At 52.1% G+C, this 22425-nt stretch overlaps 1 protein-coding gene and 1 pseudogene across 1 annotated transcript; one reads left to right on the top strand and one right to left on the bottom strand.

Annotated features, from left to right (window-relative positions):
- Positions 1-874: 874 nt before the first annotated feature.
- Positions 875-21915, bottom strand: DEF6 (DEF6 guanine nucleotide exchange factor). Its single transcript, XM_087817092.1, has 11 exons — positions 21820-21915; positions 10155-10295; positions 9341-9526; positions 7486-7722; positions 7254-7400; positions 5265-5373; positions 4765-5063; positions 3590-3756; positions 3280-3478; positions 1867-1957; positions 875-1667 (listed from the first exon to the last, which is right to left on the bottom strand). The coding sequence occupies exons 1-11, from the start codon at positions 21913-21915 to the stop codon at positions 1444-1446; spliced, it is 1896 nt and encodes a 631-aa protein (XP_087673218.1). The 3' UTR covers positions 875-1443.
- LOC148093030 (cytochrome c oxidase subunit 6C pseudogene) lies at positions 10926-11159 on the top strand (annotated as a pseudogene).
- Positions 21916-22425: the final 510 nt, after the last annotated feature.

The raw sequence follows: 22425 nt of genomic DNA, 5'->3' as shown, positions 1-22425 counted from the left end.
AGGTTACCACCGAGACTGGAAAGTGGGGCAAGTCGAGGAGAGATGTGCATTTTAGAGACCCCTTCAGGCAGCCACGGGGAGAAAAGAAGACCCAGTGACTGCTCTTACCCACTTGAGAGGTGATGAGGGGCAGAGTAAGGCAGTGGCCATGAGACAGGGCCCCACGAGGGTGGATTTGAGAGTGACCAAGAAAATCCAATCAAGTGGACTTGGGCACCAATTCGATATGGGCAAGATGGAGGAGCCAAAGGTGAGCATGCGGGCGGGAGATACAAAGGCCTTAGCCATGGCAGCAGCCATGGGGATAGAGGAGGGATAGATACGAGAGTATGAAGGAGAGAGAAGTTACTGGGTTTGACCATGGCTTTTGCATGAGGTGGGTGACAGCGAGGCAGCAAGTCATCCTAGATTCCCAAATCTCTGTCAGGGTCACTGAATCAAATATGGGAAGACCCTGGGGGGGTAGCTAAGGTGGTTAGAGCATCACCCTGATACACCAAGGTTGCGGGTTCCACCCCTGGTCAGGGCACATACAAGAATCAACCAGTGATGCAGAAATAAGTGGAACAACAAATCCATGTTTCTCTCTTTCTCTTTCTTGCTAAAAAATCAATCAATCAATCAATCAGTAAACAGATAATATGAGAAGAGAAGCTAGTTTGGAAGGCTTTGGACAAGTTCCCTGACCTTTCTGAGCCTGAATGTCTTCCCATGGAAAACAAGAATATTAATACCTGCCTCTCAGAGTTGACATGAGAATTAAATAACCTGGGAAACTGCAGGGCATAGAATAGATGGATGCTCAATAAACACTTCTGGGTGATACTAGCAACAGTGCTGGCTTATGTACCAAGCACTTAATCCTCACAACAACCCAATAAGGTAGGTACTATTATTACTCGTTTTACTAACGTGGGAACTGAAGTGCAGAGCGGTAAGAAACTTGAGCATAGTCACCCGTCAGCAAGTGGCAGGGTGTACTCTCCTAGCCCTGTCCTTTAGTCTTTCTTGGACCTATAACTGGACTTGAGGGAGGAGAGAGGAAATGGCAGGAAAAATAGACAGCAGACCTGATCAATAATGCACTCCAAGAACAGTTTTTATTTGGAAATGGGCCTCCACAACTTGGGTGGCCATCTAGGGGCAGATGGCCCCTGGCTTGCTTGTTTACTCTTTTCCGGCCCAGGGCATAGGATCCTTGGGGTTAAGGCACAGGATCGTGTTCTCAAGGATCAACATCCCAGACAGCCTTAGTGGTCTGGGGCCTGAGGCTGATGCAAAAAATAAACTAGGTTCCATTCTGGACCGTTTCATGGTTGGAGGGCCTCGGCCCCTGACACCAGGTCCTCAGCTCCCTCGTTCGCAGGGGCCAGTGTCACCCACAGGCCAGCTGTGGCCAGGTCCTGGTGGGCATAAGGTTGGGGGGAAAGAGGCTAGCAGAGGCTAATTTTCTGGTTCTGGGTCCAGTTTATCTTCCTGAGGGGTGGAAGCCGAGATGGGAGCCTCATCCCCGCCGTTGAGGGACTTCTGCTGCTCACTGGTGCTGGGGGAGAGGGTCCGGTTACCCTGGGATCCCCAGCGGGTCAGGCGCTTTAGGGAGGAGTCGCGGCGGGCAAGCAGAGGGGGCTGGAAGCCTGTGAAGGAGCTGCTGGTGGCGGGACGCTTGTCTGGCAGAGAAAAGGCAGGCATGAGTAGGAGAAAGGTACGTGCAGGGGGAGAGGTTGACGGGCCTTGCCTCAGCCCTGAGGGAGGAGGAGAGCCTTCTGACCTTCATCCTGCAGGCGGTACAGATCTGGAGGGATCCCTTTTGCCCTCCCTTCTCCTTCCTCACTCCAGGGAGAGCTCCAGGGCCAACCCTTCTCTCACCTCCAGGCTCAATGGGATGCATGAGCCTGTTCATCTGGACATTCCAGTGTTTCACGTTGGTGCTGGCCTGACGCAACTTCCGCTGGGCAGCCTGTGGGGCAGAGCCAGTGGGGAGTGGGTCAGGGCCACTATCTAAGACAGGGTGAATGTGACGAAGGCTACTGATCACCTCCTCAGAAAGACTCATGTGTATTCACGGAGTTACGTATATGTACAGTTGGTATCCAATTTCAGGGGACTCATAAGACCTCCCCTCCCAAAGGGTCGAAAATAATCATAATTATAGTTTCCATTTATTAAGCAGCTAAGATGTGTTAAGTACACTTATGATTTTATTCAACCTCCAGAGCAGAAGTTAACAACAAATAAGGGCAAAAGAGGTTAAACGATTTGCCTGGGGACACACACTGACTTCTACACCACGGCACACACCACCTCTCCAGGAACCAACGCAAAACCTCTGCTCCGGTGTCCACCCAGCCGTTCGCAGCGGGTGGTGGGGTCATAGAGGACCTTTCCCTTTCTATGTTACATATTTTGTGTTTGAATTTTTTACAATGACCGTGTAAGCCAATAAAGCAAAATAAAATAAACAATATTGCCCTGGCCGGTGTGGCTCAGTGGTTAGAACATCGGCCCACGCACCGAAGGGTTGTGGGTTTGATTCCCAGCCAAGGGCATGTACCCTTGGTTGCAGGTTTGACCCTCAGCCCCAGTCGGGGGCGTGTGCAGGAAGCGACCAATCCACGTGTCTCTCTCCCATCGATGCCCCCCCCTTCCTTCGTCCCTCCTTTCCACTATCTTTAAAAATCAATGGAAAAACATCCTTGAGGATTAAAAATAACAACAAAAACAAAACAAACCAAGCAAACAAAACCCCCAGTATTAATAAAAAGAAAACATCAAAATAGAAAACCCCTCTTCTATGGAGATTTGGGCTCCGAGGAGTGGATGTAAAAAAACAGGGAGAGCAAAACATCGTCTTGGAAGAGTAGGAGGAAAAATTTTGCCCAGATTAATAATGATAAAAATAGCAGCTAATGGTGGCCCTGGCTGGTTTGGCTCAGTGGTTAAAGCGTCGGCCCACAGACTGAAGGGTTCCGGGTTCAATCCTGACCAAAGGCATGTACCCCTGTTGCAGGCTTGATCCCTGGCCTAGTCAGGGTGCATGTGGGAGGCAACCAATCTGTGCGTCTCACACATTGATGTTCTCATTTATCTCGTTCAGTCTTCAAAACAATGCTATTAGCAGTCCCCCTTCCCCAGTAAGGGACTTGCACTCAGAGAGGTCAGGAAATTCACGGAGGTCACACAGCCGGAGGAGGGTGCATCCCAGGCTTGAGGAAAGGCCCAGCACCTGATCATTAGCGCTCTCACCCCGCCAGCCTCCACCCCAGCTCAGCCCCGGCTCACCTCCACGTCCTCATCGGCCCTCTGCCGGTTCTGCCGCACCTCCTCCAGCTGCTGCTGGGCCTGCTGCAGGGAGCGGCTCTGCAGTGCCATCTCCTGCTGCAGCTCCTGCTTCTCCTGCTGCGCCCGCTCGATGTAGCGCTCCTGGTCCTCCTTCAGCTGCATCAGCTGCTTCAGCTTCTCCTCCTCCTCCTCCAGCAGCCTGCCAGGCATGCACTGTGTTGTCTCCAGAGCCAAGGCACCTGGCAGGTGCTCAGCAAGTGGGGCGGCGGGGGAGTCACCGAGGTGAACCCGAGCGGCCCCTCCGTCCTACCTGGTCTGGGCTAGGCGCACGGCCTCTTCGTCCTGCCGAGCTTTCACCTCCAGCTGCAGAGCCTCCTGAAGCCTCTGCTGCATCTCCTCCAGCTCCTCGATGCGCTGCCGCTGCCGGGCAGCCTCCTCCTCCTTCAGCTCCATCTCAGCCTGCATGGATGCCCGGGCCTGCAGGGACGTAGGGCCAGGTCAACGGGGGCACAGGGAGGGGCGCAGCAAGTGTGCTGCCCTTTCCCCAGGGTTCTGCTAGGCTGGCCCAACTAGTTATCTCCAGGTTAGAGTCTGGGGAGTTCCTCCATGTCAGGGTTTCCTGATCTGATCCCTTTATGAGAGCTTGACTAGTCAGATAATGATCGGCGAACAGATGCTACACGGGGGGAAAGGGTCTCAAGTCACCCCCTTCCTAGCACCAGCCTTAATAATAATAATTATATATGATAACATAATGTGTTATCATTATAATTAAGGCTGGTGCTAGGAAGGGAGTGACTATAATTATAATAATTGTTAGAACAACTGTTTCCTCATTTGTTCCTCACTGTACCTCTACAAGCAAAATTCTACTGGCATCGACATGTCACTGATAAGGAACAGGTACAGAGAGGCTGAGTAACGTGCCTGAGATCACGGGGCTCCTAAAGGGCAGAGCTGGCAATGAACCCACGTGTTCCTGGCTCCAGCTCTAGATCTCTTAAATCTTAAACCTCACGGCCTCTACATGCCCAGCGCGCCTCCACTTTCGGGCCGCCTCCTCCCATCCCGCATTCCCCAAACTGGTGTCGCTGTAAACTGTGAGCAAGTCTAGTCCAACCTATTCCCACCTTAATCCAAATTCATCGGGAATGACGTGGTCTTCAGGGACCCCGCAGCCCAAGCCCCGCCCCCAGACGGGCCCCGCCCCCACCGAGCGCTCAGCCCCGCCCCTTCCCTCGGGCCAGCCCTCCGCCGGTTTCCCGCACCCTCCACCCTTCCTCCTCCCGCAGGTCTCCCCCAGGCACAGGCCCCGCCCCACGCCCATCTTTCAAGCCTACCTGCTCGTCCCAACAACCCCTCCTTTCAAATCCGCCACCATCCGTCGGCCCCGGGGCTCCGCCCTCGGCCCGGCCCGCCCCGCGTCCTCAGCTCCGGCCCGGCCCCGCCGCGCCCCTCCCCGAGCCCCGGGCCCGGGCGCCCCACCTGCTCCGCCTCGCGCAGCTGGCCCTCGAGCGCCTGCTGCAGCTCGCGGTGCTGGCTGCGGCGCCGCTCCTCCTCCTCCTGCAGCAGGCGCTCCGCCTGCCGCTGCGCCTCCTGCAGCAGCTCCAGCTCCTGCAGCTTCCTCTCCTTCTCCTCCTGCAGCTGCTGCAACCGCAGCAGCTCCTCCTCCTTGGCTGCCCGGCGCCGCTCCCGCTGCTCCCGCTGCTCGCGCCGCTTCTGCTTCAGGTCCTTGTGCAGCGACGTCTTCCCCTCGGCCTGCAGCCGGATCGCCATCTGAATGGCTGCGGAGGGGGCGAGAGGGGGTCAGCGGGGGGCTAGCCCGGGGCGGGGCGGCTCGAGGTGCCCCCTCCTCCGCAGGAAGGGGGCCTTAGGAGTCGCTCCAGGCGTCTCCAGCCTCCCACTGGGCAAAGCGTCATCGCCCCCTTTACACCGAGGAGGCGACTGAGGCCCGGCCACAGCCAGGCCACCGCCGAGCGACTCACCAGCGGTCCACTCCTGGCGCTGGCGCGTGTCCGAGGCGCTCATCTCGTACGTGCGGGAGGCCGTCTTCACACAGAACATGCAGCGCTTTCCCTCGCGGTCCGGCAGCACCTGGGAGGGGCAGGGGGCCCAGACAGCCTGGCTTCGCTGGGGTCATGGGCACAACGGTCCTGCCCCAGGGTGCTCCAGCTCCAGCCCCTACCCCTCCTGGCTGGCCATCTTCCCTGGGTACCCCCCCCCCCCCCCCGTCTGCCAGGAGCCCCAGTTAAGGGGGGGCTTTGCTCTTTGAAGGTGGGGTGGGCTGTTTTCATCTTGGTATCTCCCCATGGGGCCTAGCATCTAGTTGCCGGCCACTGGGTGTTTATGCAGATCATGCTTGAACACCTCCAGTGACAGGGTCCTCACTACCCAGACCATTCATTTTCACATGACCCTTGCCTGTTGAGAACGTTCTCCATTCATTCATTTCACAGATGTTTTGGAGTGCCCACTGAGTGCCACTCATTGCTCTAGGCATTTGGGACACTGAGGTGTGCCTAACAGACCCAATCCCTGCCTTCCCTAAGCTACATTCTAGTGGAAACCATGTTTTGAGCTTCTTATGTTCTAGGGTCTGTACTAGTGTTTCGTAGGCATCATTTTGTTCACTCCTCCCAGACAACCTTGCCAGGCAGGCATCATTATCTCCACTCTACAGAGAAAGAAACTGAGGCTCTAAGAGGTCCAGGAACTTGCCCAATTCACACAGCTTCTTACTAGTGGAGTTGGGATCTCTGCCTGCCTAGATCTGTGTTCTTTCTACAGTAACACCTATTTCCTCATTTGACACAAAATGGACAGAGCCTAGGGTGGCTATAATAATTTTTAAAAATGTAAAATGACAAGTGTTGGTGAGGATGTGGAGAAATAGGAACCCTCATATACTGCTGGTAAGAATGTAAGATGGTGCAGCCACTATAGAAAACAGTTTAGCTGTTCCTCTAAAAGTTAAACAGAGTAACCCTGTGATCCAGCAATTCTACTCCTAGGTATGCACCCAGATAAATGAAAACACATCTCCACCCAGAAATCTGTACGTGGCTATTCACAACAGCATTATTCACAAGAGGAAACAGATGGCAACAAGCCAGTGTCCATCAGCGAATAAGTGGATGAGCAAAATGGCATATATCTGCAATGGAATATTATTCAGCCATGAAAAGGCATGAAGTCCTGATCCATGCCACAACTTGGATGAACCTTGGAAACATTATGTTAAAAGAAATAAGCCAGACACAAAAAACACACAAATATTATATGATTTCACTTATATGAGGTACCTAGATACTCAAATTCATAGAGACAGAAAGTGGGGCTGGGTGAGGATGAGTTATTACCCAATGGGTACAGAGTTTCTATTTGGGACAATGGAAAAGTTTTGGAAACAGACTATGGTGATGGTTCCACAACACCGTAAATGTATTTAATGCTTGAGAATTGTACACTTAAAGTGGCAAATTTCATGTTATACATATATTTTTACTACAATTTAAAAAATTTTGTTTTAAGCCTCAAAAATAATAATAGACAGAGCCAAGGGAGAAAAGGGGAGGGGAAGGGGGAAAAGGAGAGGAGTGTATAGCGTTGTCAAAGGGAATGGCCTTTGGGTGAAGGGGAAGGACCTTTAAAGAGGATTTTGAGGAAGTTTTGCTGTGTAGCGTGAGACGTAAGCCATCTCCTCTAAAATCTTTAGCGAAATCCACATTACTCAACAACGATTTTAGTATCTCATTTGCAGTTTGCTTTAAAAAACAAAACACACACACACACAAAAACCTCACCCTGACATGGATGAGAATGGCCTTGAGATACTCAGGTATATTTAGGTTCCACTCATCTAAGCAGAAATTTGTCACCGGCTTTTCTCCACTGACCCTCCTCCTGAGCGCCTGCCCTCATGCCACACTGAGGCCCTGGGCCCTGAGCGTGCCCACCCTCGCCTGCCCCCTTACCTCCACGCAGCACTGCGCATCCAGGGGGATAGTTCCCCTTTTCTCTTTGCACTCCTCGCTCGTAAAATAGCAGAGGCAGCTGGGCTGCAGCTGGAACCAGCGTTCTGCCCAGTTCCTCCTCAGGTGCCCTCGCTTCCACAGGTAGCCCTGCCAGCCAGAGCAAAGTCAGAGGCTTCACTGGCCCCCTTCGCTCCTCCTCGGGGTCCTCCCCTAGTTCCCAGCTTGGCCTGACCTGCTTCAGGACATCTTTGATGAGCTCCTGGTAGACCTCGTTGATGGCCATGCCGAGGGTGTCCCGCCCCACGCCTCGCAGACAGCGGCCAGAGTTGAAGAGCTCCAGGAACTGCCAGACGCTGAGCCCCCCGGTGGTCTGGGCTGCCTGGGCCTCCTGGGCCAGCAGCTCCTCCAGCTCTGCCAAGCCCACCTCCAAGCCCATGCTGCTGAGCACCTTCTTGAGCAGGTACTCCACCTGCAGGGGGAGAAGGAAGGCCTGGTGACTGCAGCAGGCGGTGTTGTTGGTACCAACACTAGGGGGCGCTCCCATCTGGCTCCCAGAGCCTGAGCAGAGGTGACCAGGAACAGGGGGTTTGGGATGGGGGCGGAGAGCTAAACTGGTGGACCAGGGTAGAGATTTGGGAGGGGATCCTGGAGCCCCAACCCCAGCTCAGGCATCTTCTCCCTTTCCCCAATCTATGGTCCCACTCCTTCCTGCCTTACGCTGAGGGCAGGTGAAGGTAGGAGCTGCAGGCGAGGGGCCAGGCAGAGGCAGCACATCACAGAAAATATCAGAGGGGGTGCAAGAGCCCTCTCATCCAACACTCTCACTTAGCGGATGACAAAACTGGGGCCCAAAGGGGGAAGTGACTTATTCTAAATCACACAGCAAGTTGCTGGCAGCCAGAATTTGATTCGGATCTCCTGAATCCCACGTGGGTCCTATCCCAAGCCCCAACCCTGTGGATCCTCCCTATGGGAGGTCGAGGGGACTGGGTGTGGGGGTAAGCAAGGCAGGGACAGGAAACCTGCTGCAGAGGAACAGGAAGTGGTGGTTGGGGTACATCCTGCTGCAGTTAGTTCACACTGCACGCTGATCACAGCAGCAAGCGGCCTTCTGAGAGGCCGCCTTACCCTGGCTGGCAGGGGTCTGGCAAGGGTGCCAACTAGGTGCCTGTGTAGATGGACATGCGTCCCTCTCCCGCCCCAGCAGCTTCTTGGGAAACCCTCTCCAGGACTTTTACTCTGGGGGCGACTGGGTCTCAGCTGGGAGTGGGGTGCGCCAGTTGAGGGCTGTGGCTCCCCTCAATCTTCCCACAAGCAGAAGTGAGGATACAAATCTGAGTGAAGTTAGACATGCACATACTTCTGTGAACACAGTGGACCCCTCCCTGTACACCCTAATCTAAAGGCCTAAATTCACCCAGAGGGCTAGGGTCGGGAGAAGGCTGTGCGGATGGGAGGGGGGTGGAGAACAGAGGGAGGGGGCAGGTTGACTGGAAAAGGGGGCACATGCCCTGGCTTCACTGACGAGTTGAGGAAGGGGTGGGACTCCAGGCCTCTGCTCCCAGGAAACCTCTCTGGGGTCCTGCGCTGAATCTGCCCTGGCTCCCTTATACTGCAGAAGACAGGATGGCAAAATCTAGAGCCAGGGTCAGACTCAGTTGTCCAGCTGGAGTAACTGGAGAGATGTCCCAGAGAGGTCTCCCTTTCCCTCATAGAGCACCCTCCTCCCACTGCCACAGAGCCTAAAATCCTGCCATTTGATCTTAAATGTTTTTGTTCTTAAATGCCCAGTAATGCATCAGGCATTTACACCTCTCTATAAACAGAATTGGCAGGTCACTTTCCTACTGTGAGGGCCAGCAGAGCCCGAGGAGAGTGTAGCTTTGGCTCTCCTGGGAGAGGGCACAGGTGCCCTGATGGGGGCAGTTCTAGGCACCTGGAGACGGCTGGGCGCAGACAGGTATCAACATGGGAAGAGAAAGCAGAAAGGGGGTGTGGGAGAGCACAAAGGTGATTTGGCTGCCTTCGCGGTTCTGCTGAGGCCTGGCCCCAAGTGGTTCGGTCGCCGGGGCCGCCATCACCCTCACCTCATCGGGAACCATGATCAGAGGGTACTTGTCCTCAGACAGGAAGTTGAAGAGGCACCAGAGGCGGAAGGCATCCTGGTTGGAGAGCATGCTGTTCCCGTTGCTATCCACCCGGTAGTTCTTCTTGGCCGTCAGGGTCCAGCACAGCTCATCAAAGTGCTCCTTAACAAAAGCCCCCTCCTCCACCTGCCACCAGGCCTGCAGGTCAGCCAGGAAGGCTGTCCCGGCCCGGCTCTACCCCACACCGGGCTCCAGCTGGTTTCTCGGATCATCTGCTCTCCTGCTGTCCACCCAGCCAAGTCCAGCTCTAACTGAGCTGATTACCAGGTAACCAGCTGGTTCCAACCACCCTGCGCCCCCTCACCCCTGACACACACATCCATACCCACCCAAGTTCCCTGCCAACAGAGAAACTCTAGTCCCTTAGCCCCAAGGAGAAAGAAGGGGAGGCCCGGGGGGAATGGACAGTCAAGAAGAACCTGAGAAGACAGTGACAGCTGGCAGGAGCGGGGGGACAGCACTAGGGGGAAGCTGGGGAACTCTTTTTACAGGTTACAGCTGGAAGCTGGAGGTGGGCCTAGGGAGGGATGGATGGGAAGTTACGGGCAGGGTGGAGGCTAGGAGAGATGAGGGAGACTGAAGGGAGTTAAGGGGGGCAAGGAAGGGGCGAGTGGCTGGGAAGTGAAGGGTGGAAATGGGAGAGCAGTTGTCCAGAGGGGACCGAAGTGGGAGTTTATAGGGGGAGGAAATGTATTGGGATGCTGGCTGGGAGATGGGGAGAGGTTAGAGGTGCTTCCCCCAGGCTGGGCCCCACCTTGTCCAGGATGTACTTGTTGAGGTAGGGCATGTATCCCTGGCTGGAAACGGGACCATCGTCATCATCTCGGAAGTGCTCCTCCAGAGCCACAGGGTCATGGGGGATGTGCAGGACCGTGTACAGGTTATGGGACAGCACCTGAGACAGAGTGGCAGTTAGCTTTCCTGCACCCCAACCAAAACTGGGCCAAGAGACAGCTCCCACCTCTCTGCCCCATCCCCATCCTGGCCAGGTCCTCTGCACACATTACTCAGTTCAATCCTAACTAAGGCATATATATATATGGATTATTATTCAGCCATAAAAAAGAATGATCTTATACAGATCTTGTAACATAGAAACACACACCTGAAACCTATATGTTCCTATTAACCATTGTCACCCCAATAAATTTAATAAAAAAAGAAAAAAAATGATCTTGTCATTTGCATCAATGGGGACGGAACTTGAAGACAGTACGCTAAGTGAAAAATGTCAGATAGAGAAAGACAAATATGTATAATCTTGCTTATATGTGGAATCTAAAAAACAAAGCAAAACAAAAAACCCTCGCAGATTTAGAGAATAGACTGGTGGTTGCCAGAGGTAGGGGGTGGGGGTGGGGGAAATGAGAGAAGCAGGTCAACATTATAAACTTCCAGGTATAAAACAAGTCATGGGGATGTCCACCATGACGATTATGGTTACTAGTATTGCATTGCATATTTGGAAGTTGCCGAGAGTCCATTTCTCCATCAGGAAGGACAGTGTTGAGGAGAAAAAACTACCATGCCTTCCAGGGCTTTGCCGAAACCTCAGATGCGTGGCCTTCTGGCCAAGCGTCTGCGGTTTCACATTGTTGGAGCGATCCCTGTATCCCTGGGGGTTGCAGCTTTCTGTAAGTTTGCTGTGGCTGACCCGAGAAAGAAGGCACATGCAGATTTCTACTGTAATTCCATGAAAGATTTGGGGGGGATGAAGAAGGCTGGCATCTTTCGAGGGCAAAGCGATCTTGGAATGTAAAGAATTTCTTTGGGTTGAATTCCGTGGAAGTTAGTCACTGACCTGTGTTCCTGAATTATGAAACATGAACATTTGAGCAAAGGAATAGTTCTCTTTATAAATAAACAATTAAGAAATAAAAAAGAATGTTGTTAAGAGAGTAAATCTTTTTTTATATATTAATCCTCACCTGAGGATATTTTTTCCATTAATTTTTAGAGAGAGTGGAAGGGAGGAAGGGAGGGGGGGATAGAGAGAGAGAGAAACATTGATGTGAAAGACACATCCATGGGTTGCCTCTCACATGCCCCCCGACCAGGGCCGGGGATCGAACCTGCAACCCAGGTATGTGCCCTTGACCGACAATAGAACCCGGGACTCTTCTGTGCCGGGGGTGGGAGGGCAACACTCCAACCACTGAGCAACAATGTGGGGTTAGGAGCACCAATACCCCCACCCCCGCAAAGTCCAAACTCCAAGTATAACTTTTGACTCCTCATAAACTTAACTACAGCCCTGGCTGGTGTGGCTCAGGTGGCTGGAGTGTCTTCCCGTACACTGAAGGGTCCTGGGTTCAATTTTCAGTCAGGGCACATACCCAGGTTGTGGGTTGGATCCCTGATTGTGGGGGTGCCTATGGGAGGCAACCGATCAATGTTTCTCTCTCACAACAGTGTTTGTCTCTTTCTCTTTCTCCCTCTCCCTTCTGTTCTCTAAAAGCAATAAAAAACATTAAAAAACATTTTTTTTAACTTAACTACAGTTGTCCCTCAGAATCTGCGGGGGATTGGTTCCAGGATCCCCGTGGATACCAAAATCCACAGATGCTAAAGTCCCTTACATAAAATGGCGCAGAGCAATGCATACAGTTGGCCCTCCGCATCCATGGATTCCCAGCCATAGACGGAAAATACTATTTTTGATCCATGATTGGTTGAATCTGCAGATGTAAAACCAGCAGATAGGGAGGGCTGAATGTGTATTTATTGAAAAATATCTGCATATAAATGGACTCATGCAGTTCAAACCCATGTTCAAGGGTCTACTGTATGTACAAATATTGAATCATATTGTACACCTGAAATAATATGTTAAATGTTGATTATACCTCAAAAAAAACCTCACAAGAAAATGAAAACATACACTTACTATGCACCAAGAACTGAGCTAAGCACTTTACATATAATTCACTGAGTCCCCATAATAACTGTTAATATCCCCATTTTAGAGATAAAAAACCAAACAACCCTAGGTCCTGAGACATTAAGTAACTCGCCCAAGGTCAGAGAGCTGGCAGAGCTGGCATCAAACCCAGGCAGCCATGCTCTTAGCCACTTTATTAGGTAGGGGGATGGGTCCTCTTTCTGCAGACAAGGACCCTGAGGCTCAAGGATCCACCGCGAGAGCCTGGGATTCAAATGCAGCTCCGCAGATCCCAGATCCCAAGAGCTTCCTGAGACGCCGGGCCGTCCGCAGGGAGGCTGCGGACATCCCAGGGCCGACCCCCGGGCTGATCGCTTCCCACCAGACTCCCGCCCGGGCTGCTGGGTGCCCAGCACGCAGGTGTGTCCACTGCCCACGGCCCTGTGCCATCCCAGTCACTGGCCTTCCGAAGATGGAAGGAGCTGGAGAGGGCTCAGGACAGGGCCCTGAATATGGTCTGTAGGGGACAGATGTGGGGGACAAGGCCTCGAAGGGATGGAGGCCGCGGCGGAACGCAGGGGAAGCAGGGTTGGTTAACCAACCCATGATATTAGGAGCAACAGGATGAAGTTTGAACAAAGAAATCAGGAAAAAACCCACCTTGGGTGATTCTGTTATAGTACTTATCGCAGACAGTGCCAACCGTTAGCCACTACTGCACACACATTATGTGCCAGCTGCTGCACGGGGTGCTTTCTACACCCCGTGTGGACCCCCACAACTGTCATACACAGACATTAATGGCCCTGTTTTCTAGATAAAGATCCCGAGACTTGGAGAGGTTAAGAGTAATAAGTGGCAGGACTGAGGTGGAACTAGGCGTGCCTGGCTCTGAAGGCTGCCTCCCTATTAGAATATCGATCCCGGGCCTCTTTTCAGCTAGACTGTGAGCTCTAGAGACTGCTCATTTTTATGTCCCACTGCGCCTATGTCACCTCCTGCATACCAAAGGCCATCAGTAAATGCCGATCTCGCTGATTCCACCAGCATCAGTAACCTTGGAATCAGCTCCTCTGAGGCAGGAGCTGGCAACACCTAGGGAGGGCCTATGTGCCAAGCCTTCATTTTTCTATTCCCTTCTGGGGCAGGAGGGGAGGGATGATTGAGACTTCTCCCCAGTGTTCTCGGGCCTCAGGTTCAACTTGGCAAAGTGGGCTGTTGGGGGGCTCAGCAGAGCGTCAGTGTTTTTCTTTTCCCTAACTTCCCTCCAGGCAGCCATCCCTGATCCCCACCCCACGCTCCCTCTTTCCCACGCTCTTCGCGTAATCTCATATGCGATCTTTGGTCTTGCCTTCTCTTGTTCTAGAGAACAGCTGACGTTTCTCCCTCATGAACTCTGCCCCCCTCCCTTATTTTGGTAGCAGAGACCAGATTTCCCTTTGAGAAGTACCTTCTCTCCATTCTCAGTATCTGTGGTATTGACCATTTGCACCCCAACCCCACCTGTCTGCAAGGGTGGGCACATCAAAGTCATAGTGATTGGGTCAAGGAAGGGCACATGACCAAGTCTGGGCCAATGAGAAGTAGCCCTATGATTTTTGCTTCCTCTAGTGAAAAACAGGTATGCTCTATGGAATTGTTAAGTTGCTGGAAGAGAGATGCAGCTGACATCTTTGTCCCATTGTCAGAAGTGCCTGCTTAAGAATAAAGTCATCAGAGAAAAAAGCAGAGTCAAGGGATAAAGAGAGTCATCTTTTGAGAACCTGGATCCAGCCATGCCTGAAGACAATGCTATGTTTAGCTTTGGTTATGTGAGCAAATAAAAAACATCTCCCTTTAGTTATTTTGAGTTGGGTTTCCATCATTTTTATCCAGAAAAGACCTGACTAATACATCTGTGATCACAGGATACCAATCCCCATCTAAGAGGTGCCACTGGCCCCATGCCACTTACTGTCCATGGCGACTAACACAAGAGAACTTCTGAAGGGACAAGTATTATTCTGAGTTTTACAGAGTTCCACCTGTTGCCTCCTGGCCTCTTTTCAATTTATCCAGGTCCTTATCTCCCTTTGTCTCTAAAAGCACCTCTTTAAGAAGCTTCCTGCATAGCCTGGCCAAAGTGCTACACTCCAGTGGTGGGGACGGAAGTCCAGGGACCTTCCCTTTCCAGTTGTGGGGCCTTGGACAAACTCCTTCACCCTTTGGGCCTCAGTTTTATTGTCAGTAAAGCAAGATAATACCTGCCATGGGCTGTGAGGTTGGAGTGCCAGACTTAGGTCTGCACAGAGCAAAGGTAGTCCCTTCCTGTGTCAAAAGTGTGATTTTTCACCTAACAAATGGACACAGATGCAAAGACTATTTGTATCAAGTCCTGAGGAGGTTGTGGAGAAAAGGAGACTTGAGTGTCCTGCTGGTGGGGTGTGAATTGGTAGTCTCTCTGGGGGCAAGAATTTATCAAACTTGAAAAGGAGCATGAGTCCAGTATTTCTAGTCATCCAACCCACAGATGCTCAAGGGGACACAGCTACATGTACAGGAGTGCTCACTGAAGCCTTGTTTATAGTAGGAAGAATTGGAGACGGTGCGAGGCTTCTTTGGTAGGGGCAGGTATGGCGTGTTTTAGACCTGTGTGTGTCGGAAAGATTTTACTTCTGCCACATGTGTGCTCTTGGGCCAGTAATTTAACTTCTCCAAGACCTTAGTCTTCTCTGTGAGGATGCTAAGGGGGTCTGCTCCACAGGGATTTTTATTTCTATTTTTATTTATTTATTTTTTAATCCTCACACAAGGATATTTTTTACCCTTGCTTTTCAGAGAGAGTGGAAGGAAGAGAGAGTGAAAGAAACATCGATGTGAGAGAGACACATTGATTGGTTGCCTCCCCCATGCACCCTGATTGGGGCCAGGGAATAAGCCTGCAACCAAGGTACGTGCCCTTGGCTGGAATCGAACCCTGGACCCTTCAGTCCATGGCTGACACTCTAACCACTGAGCCAAACTGGCCAGGGCACCATCCACAGGGAGTTTTAGAACAAAGAGCCTAGCACAGTGCCTGGTGCACATTCCTGAACTGGAGTTGTTCTTAATCCCTCCACCACCACCCCCGGAATTTGCATAGTGCAGTGCTTAACAAAAGTTGTGAGCTATTATTATTATATTTGTATAAACAGACATGGAAAGCTATGCATAATATACTGGCAGGTGAAAAAAGTACGCTGTAGATAAAATGTTTGTAAAACAAATGTGTGTGCAAAGATTAGGTTGAACCATATCAAACTGCTATTTTAGAAGGTCAAAACAGATGTCAGCAGTTTCATATGGTTCAACCTAGTATGTTTATTTGTACATAGAAATAAAAATCTAGCCAGGCCGGGCGTGGCTCAGCGGTTGAGCGTCAACCTAGGATCCAGGCAGTTGGGTTCGATTCCCGGTCAGGGCACAGGCCCGGGTTGCGGGCTCGATCTCCAGTCCGGGGCGTGCAAAGGCAGCCGATCAATGACTCTCATCATTGATGTTTCTCTCTCCCTCTCCTCTCCTCTCTCTGAAACCAATAAAGACATATTTAAAAAAAATAAAAACCTAGCCCTGGTTGGTGTGGCTCCGTGGTTAGAGTGTGGCCTGTGCACTGAAGGGCCTTGGGTTCAAATCCTGGTCAAGGGCGCGTACCTCAGTTCCAAGTGCTATTCTAGCCCTGGTCAGGGTGCGTGCGGGAGGCAACCAATTGATCTCTCGCTCTCTCTCCCCCCTCCCTCCTTCTCTTCCAGTCTCTCTAAAACTGTTAATGGAAAAAATATATTCTGGGGAGGATTAACAAACAAAAAAACTTAGCGGACTCAGTAAACTATTAACAGCTCTCACCTCACCACACCGCAGGGAGGCAAGGAGCTTTCATCTTCTTTAACATGACATTTGTCTTTGAGTTTTATCAACCAGTAACATGCTTTACTTTTATAATAAATTTCTTCTTTTAAAAAATTATATTCTTCTGCACTGATTTTTTTTAAACCAGGAGCATATATTGTTTTTATGACAAAAATTTAATACTACAGATAAAAAACAAAGGGTGCCATTAACCAGTTACTAATATACCGTGTTATAAAGTTGCTCTGTAATAACATTCTGCTGCTGCGCCCTGTTGGTGTGCGCCCTGCCGGGGTTCTACATTCCTTGGGGGTAACAAGGACTCTAGTCTCAGCCCGACTCCCAGCTCAGTACAACGACCCCCACAAGCTGAATGTTTTTGACTGATCCCAAAGTCTAACTTAAATGCTCCAATGGTTCTCCATTGTTTTCTGAGGAAAGTCTCGAGTCCTTCCAGAGGCCTCAGGCCCCATGTGACCTGGCCTGCTGTACTTTCTCTGACTCGATCCCTCTTGCTCACTTCTCTGCAGACACTCTGGCTCCCTTGGCATTTATTAGACAAGCCAGGCACTCTTGCCTCAGGGTCTTTGCTCAGGTGCTTCCTTTGGCCTGAAACCTTCTTCTCCCAGGTCACGGGATGGCTCACACTGTCTCCTCCTTCCAGGCTTTCCTTAGATGTCAACTTCTCAGGCAGGGCCTCTCTGATCACCTTATTTGAATCTCTAAGCCCATCCTCTCTACCCCCCTCCCCATCCCTATTTCTGCTCTAGTTTCCTCCATGTCATGTACCAGCTTCTATCACGATACCTTTTTACTTATTTTATCATATGTGTTCTCTGCCTGCAATGTTAGACCGCAAGGGCCAGATTTAGTTCTGTCTGTCTTTCTGCAGTGCCACTGGTCTGTCACATAATGGATACAATAAATCTGTTGAACGAACTGAAATGCTTCATGGGGAGGAGTAGGAAAAATACAAAACTCAGACAGATATGGACTGAATCTCTCTGAGCAAGTTAACCTCACTGGGCCTATTTTCATCTCTCTAAAAGGGCGCTCAATGAAATAACAGACAAAGCCTTCCCAGCCCAGGAGAAAACCTGCCACACGGCAGCGCGCACTTCTCTCCTTGGTTTCGTCACCCACATGGCCCTCATCTGAGACCTACCTTCCTGAGGGAGGGTAGGTCTCAGGTGGAATCTGAGGGGCCCAGGGCAGAGGAGCCCGTCCCTATGAGCTGTCAGGTGTCACGACAAGGAGGAAATAAAGGCTCCAGACGCTCAGAGCCTCTCAGAGTTTAGCAGACCTCAGGCTGCCAGGCTTCCGGTGCCTGGGTGCGGTGGGGGCTGGGGGGGAGTGGGTGTGACCAGAAGAGGGTCATGCTGGAGAGGAAATGGCTGGGATAGAGGCCAGCATGAGCGGATCAATCCTCAGCCCCAAGGCAGGGACCCTCATTGTGCTCATTTTTACAGATGAGGACATCGAGGCTCAGAGAGGTGAGTGTCTTGCTGAAGGAAGGACACTAAAGGCCTGCTCTTGAATTCTATGCTACATTGGCTCTGGCTGAGCATCAGAATCATCTGGGGAGCTGGTGAAACTGAAATATGCTGGGGCCCGCCCGGATCTACTGACTCAGAGTTTCCTGGGGTGGGGTCCAGGTGTCTGCAGTTCACTAGCTGCCATTCGGCCTCCCTCAGAGAGAACTCCCACAGCCCCCCCGCCCCCCTCCAGGTAGCCCTGACCTCTGGGTTGGCAGCCATTGACCTTGGAGAGGCTTCATTTGTTCACTGTTTCCTCTGAAGGCACATTGGGGAGTGGCTATCATCTGGGGTCTGGAGTTCCCTAAAAGCTCAAGTGCAGGGATTGGGGCTACAGCCATGCCCACGGTTCTGTAGTTTCTGGCCTTCGGGAGTAGATGCAGATACAGGGGTTTGAGGATCCATAAAAGCACCAAGTAATGACTGCAGAAAGAATGAGCGATCAATCTCCCCTCTCCCTCCTCCATGGCCAAGTCTTTACATGTATCAAGGTACTAAGTGATTCTTCTAAAATATGCAGATCCTTTCTAAGAGCTACTGAATGTATTTTTCTCAACCAGTGGGTAGTAAAGCTTAGCTGCTATCATGAGGGAAGAGCACTGGGAATTTTAAAAGGTGCGGGCTGTGTGCCTGCTGAGAGCAAGAAGGGGTTGGAAGGGTTGGGTGCAGGCATCAAAGGCAAGAGAGGCTCCGAAAACGAAGGAGAGCCAGTGTCAAGGCTCAGTTTCTCCTACTTAATTTTTTTTTTTTTTAAATATAGCTTTATTGATTTCAGAGAGAGGAAAGGAGAGGGAGAGAGAGAGATAGAAACATCAATGATGAGAGAGTCATTGATTGGCTGCAGCTTGCAACCCAGGCATGTGCCCTGACCTGGAATCGAACCCCGATCGCCTAGGATCCTAGGTCAAGCTCAACCGCTGAGCCACGCCCGGCCGGGCTCTCCTACTTAATGTTCTTGGTTAACATTTATTTTCGTAGGTTGTTAACTGGATAGCTTAGTGATCCCCAGTTCAACCCTAGGGCTTTACAGATAAGGAACTGGAGGTTCAGAAATGGTAGTCACTTGCCCATGGTGACCCAGCTGGGGAGTAATACAGGTCTAAACCTGTGTGACTTGGAGCCAAGTGGTTTGCACATCATGAAGCAACCCTCCTCCTCCCCATCCCTACTGAGGACACCAGCACAGGCAGGGGTCAGGGCAAAGTTGATGACTCCAGCCAGCACATTCCTGGAGTTGCTCTTAACTTCCCTCCACCAAGAAGGTGTTGTCCCTGGGGCCCAAGGAGGCAAGCAGTCCTACTTGGGCCCCAGGACTGCCCTGAGTGCCCACTGGAGGCTCAGGAGCCTCCCCAGGCCAAGCAGGGAAGGCCTCGGTTCACCCTCTCTGCCCTCCCCGGCTCCTGCCAGTCAAGGGGAAGTGGTGGGCCTGCTACCTCCTAAGATCCTTATCCAGACAAAGACATGACGTTCCAACCACATCCCCAATCCTAGGCCCCTCGCTGCGGGCCTGGCTGTCCCGGAGGGAGGAAGCCAAATACTCAGCTCATCCCCCATTAGGCCTAAAACCAAAGCTGCTCCCCTAGGGAGGAGGGTGTGGCCATTAGGAAGCCCAGCTCCCCTAAGACTCCCCTCACTGCAGCCCTGCCAGGACTACTTGCTCCTAAAGTTTTTTAGAGGTGGAGGTTCTGGGGGCCCTACAAAAATTCAGTCCACAACTCCTGAGAAATTTTGTGTTCAACCCCAATCCAGAAATGTCACTCCTATTGCTCTATTTTTAGTGTTCTCAACCCAACTGGACAAAGACCACTGTACTTTTCACAAGAATTCAAAGAGAGGAAAACTCATCTAATCCTGTTCCAGGGCCTTCTCTTCTCCAGAGAACACACTCCTGGCTCCTTGGGCTACTGCTCAGAGGAGCTGCAGTTCTTCCTCTCCCCTCTGGCCTCATCACGGCTTTGCCCAGGACAGACGGTGGCAGCCCTTCTACCCACACATCAGGGCAGAAGTGGTGACTATCACAGACACATAAAGCTTGCTCTGGCTGGTACAGTTCTGCTTGATCCCAACCAAGGACTCGGCGCCCAGGGAGAGTTCTAGTGAGCAGAGGCTAACCCCAACCTTATCCCTTCTCCCCAAGTTTTTTTCAGGGGAGAGGGTGGTTCCTGCTGGTATATTTCTTATCTGCTTCTTTCTCTGCCTTCTGACCACTTCTCTATTGCTCCCTTGCCTTTCCGGCATCCCCACCCCCAACACCATCACTACTTCCTCCCATCCCAGTGTCCACCTCCAATGACATGGGCTTGACATTTCTGCTCTACCCACCACCTGCCAGAGAATCTCACAGCTCAGATTCCCAGAGTGAACCAGTTTTCTGTCAAGTGGAGAGAGAAATCTACCACTGACCTTGTGTGACCAAACAGGCTGCTGGCAGTGGGCTCAGTTTGAGCTGTGATGTGGTACATACAGCAAACAGTTCAAGTATGCAAGCTCCCCATGACTCTTCCCTGCAAATACTCAACCTGTGGGGGTGGGGAGCAGGCACTGGCCCAGTTAGAGGCCAAGACAGAGGCTCAAGCAGAGATGGATTTTCTTCTGTCTAAACTGAAGACCCAACTAGATGATATGATCTGCAATAAAATAATTTGACTATAAGGAAGAGCCTGCCTGTGGGGACATTCTCCCAGATGATTAAAGGTGGTAGTGTACTCTCCTTCCTGGGGGAGTCAAGAATCACTTATTGGATGCTCACAATTCTGGCTAAGGAATAGATTACGGGACAGGACGGTTTGGGACATTCAATTACAGTGCCTCCAAGTTCAGCAAGGTAGGGGGTCGTAGCGGGGACAGGAATAACACCTATCCATTTCCATTCATCTCTCTTAGGTTTCTAGGCACCTCCTACCTTGGTCATTAAGTATGGAGGTTTCCTTGAGACTGTACCCCTACTTGGGGGATCCCAGAGGAGACATAAGGAATCTAGGGCCTTAGCCTCATATCAGGTACATAGTTGGTGGTCAATAAATATTTGTGGAGTGAACCAATGCACCACTAAGGCAGGTCCCAGCTGAGGCCTACCCTGCTCCCGTCTCCCACTGCTCACTGGTTCCAACAGTTTAGGGCAGCGATTTTCAACCCTTTCATCTCATGACACACATAAACTAACTACTAAAATCCTGCGGCACACCAAAATATTTTTTTTGGCCAATCTGACAAAAACACACACAAAACCAGGCATAACTTTGATTCATTCACAATGGACAGCTGTTGTGTTGGCTGCTGCCATTTTTTTATTGGAAATCTAAGGGAAAAGAGGTCCGTGCCCCTAAGTAGTCAGGTACTGCATGTTTTAAACATTCTTGAGGCTCACGGTTGAAAACCGCTGGTTCAGAGTCTTACTTCTTTCCCACTAACAGGTGGAGGAGACAGCCTTAACCCAGGACTGGAGGAAGGGAGACTGACTTTTGGCCTGCCAGCAACTGCCTAGGGCCAATGAACTTTAGGACAATCACTGATGGGGCTCTTCCTGGGCTGATGCCACCCCATCCCTACCTGAGGTCTCAAGGCCTAAGGTAGAAATGTCCTAACCTGTTCTGTGGGGGGAGGGGGGAAGCTGGGCATCAGCATAATGCCCCTTCCCAGCTCTGGCCCACCTGGGAGGCAGGCTTCAGAGGGGAGTCCTGGCAAAGGTGACTGAGCCAGCCTGGTCTGCACTGGGCAAGGCTCTTTAAGCCTCTCGGCTCCAGCCCTGGGAGGAAGTGACTGACAAGGACTAGCTAACTGTCTCTCTTCAAAGCCAGGAGGCAGCAGCAGGAAGGAGTAGGGTACGTGCCCAAGCTTGACTCTGGGGAGATGTGTGCTCATCACATGCAGTCTGGGACATCGCCTGGCCCTGGCCCTCAGAACACCATGATGCCGCCTCCACCCTCCCGCCAGCCGAGGGGCAGGGCTCTGGGCAATGGCTCTGCACCTACCCCCTGCTCTCTGGACAGTGGGCAGCAGTCACCCAGGACCGGCCCCACTCCCGGTCCGGGGCCTCTCGATGGCTGGGCGCCCGAGAGCACCAGTGTTCAGGCCGGGCGCAGGCGGGAGGGGCTGGTGAGGCGTGTCTGCCAGCCTCCCCCGGGCCCGGTGCCCCTCACCTTGAGCTGGGACTTGGACACCTTGCCGCTCTTCTCCACGTCCAGCGCGGTGAAAGCGTACCAGATGGACTTGAGCAGCTCCTTGCGCAGGGCCATGGCTGAGGCGCCCGCCCGCCGGCCGGGGGCGGCTCTGACACGGAGATCCGGTTTCAGGAAATGCAAACGGCTGCGGAGACCGCAGAGGCGCGGCGCAGAGCAGGAGCAAGAGCTCCACCTGCCTGCCCGCTGGCTGCCCGCGCCGGGCCCGCGGCCCCGCTCCGGGCCGGGCAGCTGCGGGCCAAGCCCCGAGCCCGAGCCCCGCGTGTGCTGAGGGCAAACAGCTCATCCTGACTTTGGAGTCAGGTGTGGCGTGAGGGGGTGTCCTGTCTCAGCTCCACACTTACCAGCTCCTAGATAAGTTACTGAACCTCCTTGAGCAGTCTCCTCATTGGTGAAGCAGGAAAGAGACCCACCCCAGAGGGTTGTAAGGCCTGAGAATGGGTGTAAAGCAGAGTAGGCGCTGGACAAAGCATTCCTTTCAGTGCCATCTAACATTACTGTGGTGGTGGGGCTCCTCCCAAGCAGGAGGAAACAAAGGCAACAGCACAAAGCTGGAGGAGGAATGGG

Source organism: Miniopterus natalensis, chromosome 5, assembly GCF_054644295.1.
Source record: "Miniopterus natalensis isolate mMinNat1 chromosome 5, mMinNat1.hap1, whole genome shotgun sequence".
NCBI lineage: Eukaryota > Metazoa > Chordata > Mammalia > Chiroptera > Miniopteridae > Miniopterus > Miniopterus natalensis.
This window is presented reverse-complemented; position numbering and strand designations above follow the sequence as displayed.

Bases quoted from the DNA above. Each gene is read 5' to 3' on its own strand.
- DEF6 (XM_087817092.1), bottom strand. From the start codon at position 21,915: ATGGCCCTGCGCAAGGAGCTGCTCAAGTCCATCTGGTACGCTTTCACC. The intron at 7,723-9,340 runs GTGAGGGTGATG...CTCCCCCTGCAG, and splicing joins TGATCATGGTTCCCGATGAG to GTGGAGTACCTGCTCAAGAA. The intron at 3,757-4,764 runs GTGGGGCGCCCG...ACGTCCCTGCAG, and splicing joins AGCTGCGCGAGGCGGAGCAG to GCCCGGGCATCCATGCAGGC.